The sequence below is a fragment of the Mangifera indica genome, unplaced genomic scaffold (assembly GCF_011075055.1).
Source record: "Mangifera indica cultivar Alphonso unplaced genomic scaffold, CATAS_Mindica_2.1 Un_0003, whole genome shotgun sequence".
In the NCBI taxonomy this organism is placed as follows: Eukaryota; Viridiplantae; Streptophyta; class Magnoliopsida; order Sapindales; family Anacardiaceae; genus Mangifera; species Mangifera indica.
The window spans coordinates 27,752-37,780 of record NW_025401095.1 but is presented as its reverse complement, the minus strand read 5'-3'; the positions used below and the strand labels follow the sequence as shown (position 1 = coordinate 37,780).

The 10,029-nt window shown below is 33.8% G+C and overlaps 2 protein-coding genes across 2 annotated transcripts; both read left to right on the top strand.

Moving 5' to 3' along the window:
• Nucleotides 1-1,201: 1,201 nt before the first annotated feature.
• On the top strand, nt 1,202-4,860 carry LOC123205320 (myosin-7B-like). The gene is made up of 4 exons (XM_044622267.1): nt 1,202-1,995; nt 2,413-3,769; nt 3,946-4,076; nt 4,205-4,860. Exons 1-2 carry the CDS (start codon nt 1,375-1,377, stop codon nt 2,527-2,529), a joined length of 738 nt encoding a protein of 245 aa, XP_044478202.1. The 5' UTR covers nt 1,202-1,374; the 3' UTR covers nt 2,530-3,769; nt 3,946-4,076; nt 4,205-4,860.
• Nucleotides 2,799-6,881, top strand: LOC123205327. Its single transcript, XM_044622279.1, has 8 exons — nt 2,799-3,363; nt 3,412-3,591; nt 3,996-4,076; nt 4,205-4,527; nt 4,667-4,786; nt 5,115-5,573; nt 6,072-6,184; nt 6,566-6,881. Exons 1-8 carry the CDS (start codon nt 2,799-2,801, stop codon nt 6,879-6,881), a joined length of 2,157 nt encoding a protein of 718 aa, XP_044478214.1.
• Nucleotides 6,882-10,029: the final 3,148 nt, after the last annotated feature.

Below are 10,029 nucleotides of genomic sequence, written 5' to 3'. Positions count from 1 at the left end.
CGGTGAATCCCTGCTGTCAATTGGTATGATTTCTTTTTAGGGTTTTTGCACTTGCAAATATATTTTTTATTTGGATTTTTTTTCTTGTGAACAATTTTATCTGAAGATTGATGTTGCCGTTGAATCCCTGCTGTCAGTTGGTATGATTTTTCTAGGGTTTTTGCACTTACACACACACACACACACACACACACACACACACACACGCATATATATATTATTCGGAATTTTTTTTGTGAACAAATTTTAATTGGAGATTGATCTTTTACAGTGGAGAAATAGGTGTTCTCAGCTACAAGAGAAGCGGAGTGCATTGCGCCAAGCTCTGAAGCTTTTGGAGCAACAAATTGACAAGGTTCAAAATGAAAATCTCTCTCTCAAGAAGGGTAAGTGGGGTCTAGCATTGTATTAATCTGGCATTTCTCGGTAATATTTCCCCTTTTATGATGATTGTAATTTATAATTTTGGTAATACTTAGTATGAATCTAGTTATAAAGTGTAAGTCAATGGTAGAAAACTTTTTATTGGATTTTAGGTTATGCTGATGCTAGAATTTATAAATCTGAAGGGTATGCTTTAAGTTCTCACTGCAGAGCTGTTGGTTACTTATTTGCTATTGGATAGGTTAAACTGATTTGGATGAGCCTGGTGCTGCATTTATTTATACTTTCTGTTTTAAAGTTTCATTGGGGAGGGTTTGATAATATTTGATGTTACATAAAATTAGTTTATGTGAGTAATTTGGATATTGATATATAGAAAGTGGTGCTTTTCAAATGTTGTGGCTTATGAAAATACAAAGTTGGCAGTAATTGTGATAGTAAATGGAAAATTTAGTTAGGCTGTGCAGGTAATAGGAAGGTGGGTTTCAGGGAAGGGGTCAAGTATTCTTTGTTGAAGGTTTTACCCAAATATACAACCCTTTTTTTTTTTAAATTTCTGGTGATGAAAGCACAATTTTTAAAATTGATTTGTAAGTGTGTACTTTCTCAGCATGTGAAGAAAGCAGACACATGCAGAACTTGAGAAAGAAGGAAGAGAGAAAGAATTGGCTGCTAGAGTTTCATTGGAGAATGAGATATCTGCTTTGAGGTCTGAAATCTCTGTTTTACAACAGAAAGGAAGATTGCAGGCTAAAGATAAAAGTGAGGATCTGAAACTGCTGCAAGTTTCTGTTTCTGATCGGGAAAGGGAAATAAGTCAACTCAAAAATAAGGGCAGATTCAGAAAAGAAGAAAGCTGAAGCAGAGAAGAAGAGAGCTGTTGAAGCTTGGAAATATGTTAAAGCTGAAAACGGTAAGGCTGATCAAGAAAGGAGGCTGGCAGATACTGAAGAAAAGAAAGCTAATGAATATAGGCTTAAGTTGGAGGCAATGAGTAAAGAGGTTGATGATGCAAAATCAAGATTAGTTTCTATGGCATTAAAATTGGCGGAGGGAAACAAAAAACTTGAAGCTGAAAAACAGAAGGTAATGAAAGAGAGAAAACGTGCAGATGCGGAGAGGAATAAATTAGAGGAGCAAAGAAAGATAGCAGAAGCTATTCGGAATCAAGCTGAGGCAGAAAAATCTTATGCTGATAGTATGTCTTGGCAATTGGAAGAGACTAAACTAAGAGTTGAGAAAGAAAAATGTTGTTCTGATAAGCTCTCCCAACAGTTAGAAGAAGCTAGAGTAAAGATTGATGAACTGCAGAAGCAGATATATGACCTTCAGTGCTCTAGAAACAGGGTTAAGGCTTCTGCTGTTTCACCTGAAAAATATTTGACTGCTGACTCTGGGAAAATGAAACTTTTGGAAAAACAATTAAAGTTTGAAAAAAAGCAACTAAAGCAGGCAAAACAAGTGGCTAAATTGGAGAAGCGTCATAATGTTCTTTTGCGAGAAGTACTAGGTCAGTTGAAGTTGGATCTTGTTCAATTTTCCAATCGCTTGGATTTAGTGGATAACTTCTTGCACAAGGCTGAAGGCATAGGTAATCTGAGAAAGAAAAAGGTTAGTTTATAACCCTAATTACTTGCACTTTTTGCATTATTTTAATCTCAACAGTGATGATTGTTTTGTTTATGATGTTTGTGAAATTTGTTCTTGAAAAATAGCATACAGGTTTTGGCATTTGTTACTGAACTTTGCTACCGATTGATTTTTCTCAGAAACGAGGTTACATGAAGACGCTTTAGTGTAGCGACATGGTGTGTAGAGCATTAGTTAGCAATTAATACTTTGTTGTGTGAACAGTATTAGACTTGCAGAACACTGGTGGGCTAAACAATTTATAAATAAAAATAGAATTTCTTCCTCTCTCTCTCATAGAGTCTTTTTAGACAGAAATGTTCCATCTGGTTCATGTAGGTGTTATATACTGTCTCATTTTAAAAAAAAAAATAAATAAACTGAGAGTGTTTGTGTCAGTCTTTTATACGCAGTTATCTTAAGAAGAGAAAGAGGGAACTTGATACAATTGAATCCATTGAATTGTTTCACTCAGAAGGTAAGAAGTTGCATCTACAGATGGGAGAGATTATATAGTGGCATTCTTTTCATTTTTATAAACGACATCGTTTCTTCACTGTTTCGATTTACCCATTCATTTTCTTCAAGACTTCCCACCCGTATCAATTCCCCCTACTCAAGCTTCCTTGTCCTCAAGGAAGAGTTCCAAGAGGTGAAGTCTCTTTGAGCCACCACGCAGGTTTCTCCAAGTTTATTTTTGAATATTTGATGGAAATAGTAGTAAACACCTTGAGACTTTCTGTATAGTGAATGTCCCATCAGCTTTGAAGAGTTTTCTGTCGTGAATGTTACACAGACAAGTTGATGTATCTTTGGAAGAGGAAAATAACATAGTTCCTAAACTTCAAGAGAATTCGTTTGTCAAGCATGAGCGATGCCGCAAGAAGAGGAAGAAATCATATGAAGAGGCTGTAGGTATTCAGTATTTTTTGAGTACTGATGCACAGAAGAAGACAAAAAAAGTTGATGGAAATAGCCATGGAGATGGAAGGGTGCCCACAGAAGTGTCCCAATCTACCATTGGTCTAACAGGATCTGCACGGCCATGTGCAGAGGGCATTTGTTATTCAGTTACCAGTGACTTTGAAACTAATAGAAAATTTGAGGAGACAGCATATGGAGATTTTATGAAATTGCTGGACTTGGACAATCCTCTTGATGAGGAATATTACAGAAAAGCAATGGAAATGCCTATGTCGCCTACTCTTCCTGAGATTGAGTTTCCAGGTGCTGAATCATTTGATACGGGTAAATCTCAAGACAAAAGTTTCTATGGTGGCTTGTCTGATGTAAAAGTAGATATTGCGCCTTCTTGCAGCTTTGATGCCATCAATGCAGAGATTAATTCCAGTTAGTTGAAAAAATGTGTCTGTACTTTATTATTTTATGAGAATGAAGGTCCTGTTGATTCCTATTATCCTCAAGTGAATAATGGGAATGGTTTTCATAATAGTAAGCAATCAGGAAAAAGTTTTTGTGATCATCAGTCTGAGGACTTTGGTGTGTTGGGGGTCAGATCAGATCCATGTAGTTCTAGGGATGAAGTTGTGCCTTCTGAAAGTGAAGTTGGACCCACACGTAATAATGTTCCTAGGCTCTTCATTGTATCATGTGATTTAAAGGACAATAGCAGTATATCCAGAATATTTTGTGCTACAAAAACGTGTGTGGATCGGTTATTGCTGGTTACTCAAACAGAGTGGATATTGCAAAAGGTTTTGCTTGCTCTTAAAAATGAAGAAAATTTGCTTTTGAAGTAAGTTATTAATATCATTCCTTGGATTTTTCAAATCTTTATCAATTAGCTTATGTTGTTTGTGTTTGTTATCTGCTTTTGTTAGATATTGTCATAGCAGTTAATATATAGAAATTTAATACTCATTCAGATAGCAAGTCGGTACACTTAATTTACTATTCTGCTGACATGTTTAGGGAGAAGGCCTGTGTATTCTTTTCACTGTTACTCCTCAACTTCTCAACAGCTTCTCCAGGATGGCCTGGGAACTTTTTGAGAAGGAATTTCACTGTTTGCTCAGATTCTTTCGCCAGACATGTTCATGTTGGTATGGATCTTGTGTGATCATGTAATATTTTACTAGAGCATGATATACATGAACTAGTTATCAAAACTATATGATCTGCCTGTTATATGTGTTGGATAAATTGAGTTGAATTTAATTTTCATTTGTAGTAATGTCTGATGCTGAGGCAAGAAGCGCACTTGATGATTTATTTTTGGTTGAGCTGCTGAGTCTGATTGAGGATTTCCTTGTGGGTGGAAGCATTGTGATATGCACCGATGGATCTTCTGCAACATTTAGTGAAAGTAATTTAATAGTCAATGCCCATCAAGATGGTGTAAATACAATGTTCTCATTTCAAGCAGCTTCAGCTGACCAGTTGGTGGCGGGGAGCATTATATTGGCATCAATATGTACAGCAACCAATCACATTGGATTTATTAGTGAGGCTGCATACAATGTTTCTCTGATGCGCAGGAGTGATCCTTCGCTGGTGCTGTTAATTCTTCACATTTTGCTTATTTGAGTGGGGGAAAGTTATTTACCTCAAAAAATCACAATTTAACGATGACTGTATTGAAATCAATAGTCACATATTGATGCGAACCTGACTCCACCCTCTGTTTTCCCAGGTTGAATTTCCAGAAAATCACTCCACAGCAGACCTGCAGCTTCCCTCTTCAGTACCAGCCAACACCATCACACAGATATTCGGCCCTCAACAATTTCAACATCAACCATGGTTCAACATTGTAAATGAATAAAGCAATGAAACAGTGCATGTATCAAACCACAATCAATGAAACAGTGTATTCATTAATCTCAATTCTGTATACATCTAGTTTAATTACAAAATACATTCCCTTTTTTATTTCAGAATCTAAATTTAGGTTACATAATAATGGAGAACAAGTTCCACAAAACAGTAACAAAACATTCCACACGGCATTCGAGAGGCCTGAACTCTCCCTTACTCTCTTTTTGAATTTTCCTTTTGTCCCTCCTCTTCCCTACTCTCCTCCTTCCATTCTCACCAACTCTGCCACATATCAACCTCTCTTTTGAAGCTTTCTGGTCAAGGTTGACTGCCACCTGTGTCACTTGTTTTTCGCCAAGCTAGTCATGCCTTTTCTTACGTGTAACATATTCGTTGGTTCTAACACATATCTTGAGAAAGGAAGCATTCCATCTGCTGCAACTTCTTGTCTGATATCTTCGAGTGACATTCGAACTGAGTTCCATGTGTGTGTTGAATGCCCATTTTTTAAGGATGCAGTTACTGTAGATGTTGCTGTATCATTGCACCTGGAAAAACTTAAGAGTTGTTCTCAGTCTGGGACCATGAACGTCATTTTCCATGAGGGTCAAGCTAAGCAAAATTGCCAAGAGCTTTGTAATGTTCATGACCTGAAGGGTGATGAATCATGTTGCTCAAATAAGTGTGAGATGCCTGCTTTCCAATCAGAATCTATCGGCAATACAACTTTGTGCCATGTGACTAATGTTTTATCGTTGGTAGAACTGCATGCATGCTACATGGTATTTCTTTTTCATCTTTGTTTTACTCTTAATGCTTTTGTTATGTCTTACTTTCTCATCCCTGTTAAGTGGGATTGATCACTTCCCTCTGGAGACGTTCTCAACCTGACTGTGTTGGAGGAAGGCCTTTTTATCTAATTACATTTTTATACCTTAGCTTCAAAGCTTCATGTGCCTTAAGCCATTATATGTTTAGAAGCCATTTTATTGGGATTTAGGAGCATAATCACCATAAGCTATTGTTGTCATTTGAAGCTGTGACGTTTTAATAAATTAAAAAAAAAAAAATGTGTTGAAAAGTGTATGCTCTACCCAAACCATTAACTTAGAATTGTTTTATGCTGTTTTTTGGTTTAGGAAAACAAGAACAGTCTTTCTTAGTGAAAACAAGGAAATATAAATGGAGGAAGCATTTGTGGTTCCTAGAGAATTGTTTGCTCCCGATGGTGCTGGGAGAGTTACATCTAACATTTTACTTTTTTGCCTCTTTAAATACAGGGATGGGATCGGACATGCACTGCAATTATTCCTGACCTGTTGAGAATGTTGGAATTACCTATGCAGGAGATCTACACTGTGGCTATTGTCGTTCTCCTTGGGCAGCTTGGAAGGTCTGTTAATATTTTGTTCTGGCATTATCTATTCTAAGATTTTTAAATTGTATTTGATTCCTTTGCCAATTGCTGACTCTATCTATGACCAACTGTGCACGTTGAGGTTTAGAAGAGATATCTTGTGTCTATTTTAGACAGCTTACTATTGGCAGGGGAAAAAATTTCAAGGCCTAGGAATATATTTTAGATTTTCCTTATTTCTTAGTTTATCAATTTCTATTTCATCTTTCATGCTGAATTTTATTGAAAAGAAATTGAATTTGGTTTTCTTTGTTGTGATTTAAGTATTTGGATACGTGTCAGTGTGCAAAAGATAATTCAATTATGCTGTTTGTGAGTTTTATTCTTACATCAATCAAATTATCTGATGACTTTCAGACTTGGAGTTAATGCTTGTGGCTATGAAGATAAAGAAGTTGAAAGCTTGAGAAGCAAACTGTCTGCTTTTCTATGGCAGGATAGTACCACCAGAGCTGGTCTTCCTATTCAAATTGCTGTCATTTCTGCTCTGCTTGGGCTTCTGTCTCAGAATTTTGAGCAAATCATTCAGATTAATATTAAGTGTCCAACCACTGCAAGCCAGTCAGTTCCAGCTGCTGATAATATAAGAAAGTGGTTTTCATCTCTGAGCAAGGAGAACCGGGCCTTGTCATCGAGCCTCTGGCAGTGCACTGGTTTTGTTACAGAACTCTGATTATAGAGTTCGAGAACCGTATATATATATCTACTGCCCGGGTGCTCAGCATTTTGAAGTGCGATGGATGCCTTTATTGAAGTTATATCTATTATGAACTTGGATCAAAGCTGAAAATTTTGGAGTCTCCATTTGAGAACAGAGGCCCTTTCTGTGAACTTTGTGTGTGATGGGCAACAGAGTAAAAGAGAAGGAAATAGAATAATCAAAAGAAAAGAGGAGCTGACATGTGGATCTGGGTTTTCTATAGGGTGATTTTCTCACCATTTGATTGAATATCAGTGCTTTTTTTGGTTAGTTTTTACCTTTTCTTCTTTATATCAAGGTCTAATAGCTCATCTTCACCGTACACTATGTGAACTGGACTCCCAAATAACTTAGTATTGGCCATCCGTAAGTTAGTTATTTTGGACTGAAAGAATGACCATAATTCCCATACTCATCTATTTCTGCTTGTTTTTAGTTTCACTTCCAATTCTGAAGGAATATTAAACCCATATGTATTGCAAATGTCATCAATTAATACCATTGCATTATCTACTTTTTTGTTAGTCTTTTGTTTCTGACCACCAGGTGGTCTTTTTCTTCTATTGTAGGTAGAAAACTGGTTGTAGCATTTGATGAAGATGGAGCAGGAATTGTTTACCCGATGGGTTTCAATACTATAACACTTTTGACTTCAATTTAATATCATCATTATAGATGTTATCTTTTCTTTTCTTGTGCCCTCGTATTTATACTTTTGCATGATTTGTTCTGTGTTTTGGTTTCGGTGTTTGACTTAGTATTCCTTTTTTAATTTTTTTGAAAGGCTAGAGAGACAGAATAAGAAGAACATTCAAGGCATGCTGTCACACAATTTAAATATTTAGTTATCAATAAAATTATGTATACTTATTTTTTGTACATAATTTATATACACAGATGAGGTGTCATCATGTGATTGAATATTTCTTTATCATATGGTGATATATATTTTAAAATCACCTAATTGTATGATAACATATCACTGTATATATAAATTATATACTAAAAATAGATACACATAACATTGCTCTTTGGTTATTGGGCGATTTTAGATGTATAATTTGTTTAATTTGGTTTAGGGTTTAGTGGGTTTGGAGTTAGCTTTAAGTATCAACTATTGTTGACCCCTTTTCGTTTTTTTTCATGAGACTTCTGTCGTGCTATGCTACTGTAACACGGGTTTATTATTATTATTATTTTTTAATTGTTACTTTGTAGTTTGTGATTTATTAGATTTGTTTGAGGAGTCTGTTTTTGGAATGGCTGTGGATGCAGTTTTTTTTTTTTTTAACTGTCATTTACTTTTTGATTATCCTGTGTAAATTATATTTTTGTTTGATATTGCAAAACTGCAACTAGAATAGGAACAGTAATTGGAATAGGAAGGGACTATGGAATAGTATAAACATAGGATTCCGAACCAAAATTGGAATAGTATAGAAAAGGAAATATAGCATAAGTTGCTAGACATGACAAATGGATTGCATCGGTCTGGGGCTCGATTAAAAAGCAGGCTCAAAAGTGTATGCTCTGTTATGGTAATGGATCGTATTCAACCTATGGGCTGGCTAGACTTGTAGCACGGCTCAACTTGGCCCAGTATTGTATAGACCTTTTAAATTTCTTTTTTTCTCTTTTTTAAAGGCAAGGTTACAACTGTAGTCTGCCTGGCTGGTGGAGTGCTCGCAAATTAGTCCAACAGCTACTGGCCTGGCCCACAGTTGTTGGGTTAAAAAATTTTAATTTTTTTTTTATATAAACCCCTCTTTTCACACTCTCTAAACTACATATATTCAGCCTAGTTTTTCAATTTCTTTCTGCATTCTCTTTTTTCAATCCATTTCAATATCTTCTTTATTCAATTTTAATATTTTAATTTCAATTTCAATTTCTCTTTGCATTTTCTTCATTCAATTTTTATATTAATTTTTTTTTGTATTTGGTTTTTTAATAAAAAATATTTTAAAAAAATAATTATTTAAATTTATTAATATAATTTTTTTTTCTAAATTAATACAATCGAGAATCATAAATTATAAGTTGATTTTTCAAATAACATTTTATTTATATTTTTAAATGATGTAAAATTATTTTTATTATTAATTGTCATATTTAATTAAATGAAACTTTTTATTTTATCAGTGTTATCGTGATAGATTTGCTTTTTTTAATTATATTTTCTTGGTTTACCCAACAATTATGTCGGGATAACTATTTGTCATACGCTCCGTCAGTAAGAAAAATTGAGTAACTCACACACATAACCTTTAGAGTATGTCATTCGTAATTTTTGCTATACTTGTTACTATCATCATTCCTTTAATGTTAATTAGCAACGCAATTTCTTTTTTCTTTTTTCAATTTTCTTAATTATTATTTTTCTCTAAAATATTTTCATAATAAAAAAATTTAATTAGTTCTAAATGATAGACAATTAGGATGACTTCACTTTTGTAGACTCAATTGATTAAGAATTGGTGTAATGTTTCTATTACAATATTTACACTGTACCCATTACCGATCAATTGATTATATAAAAATGAAATTGTTCTACTCGTTTGAACACATTTTTCATTTAGAGTATATTAATTTTTTTTCATTATCAAAATATTTAAAAAATAATTAAAAAAATTGTAAAATCAAAATAAAAACTAAGTTATTAATATATATTAATGGAATAATGACAGTAGCAAATATAAAAAAAATGTGAGAGACACTATTGGATGATTACATATGCAAGTTATTCAATTCTTCTCGGTGGTAAGTGAATGAAAAATAGTTATTTCAATTTAAGTATTGGGTAAGAAAAAAGATATAATTAAAGAAAACAAGTTTATTGTGATACTATTGATAAAATAAAGTTTCTTTTAATTAGATAAAATAATTTTAAATAATTTGAAAATATAAATAAAATATGATTTGAATGATCGATTTGTAATTTGTGATCCTTGGTTGTATGAATTTGAAAAGAAATTTATATTAGTAAATTTAAATAATTATTTTTTAAATTTATTTTTTATTTACATAATTAATGGACTAACCTATCAATGACACGATATGGTATGACCTTATAAATATAGGATTGTATTGTGTACTTCTCCTTTTTAAAGGGTTAGCTGAT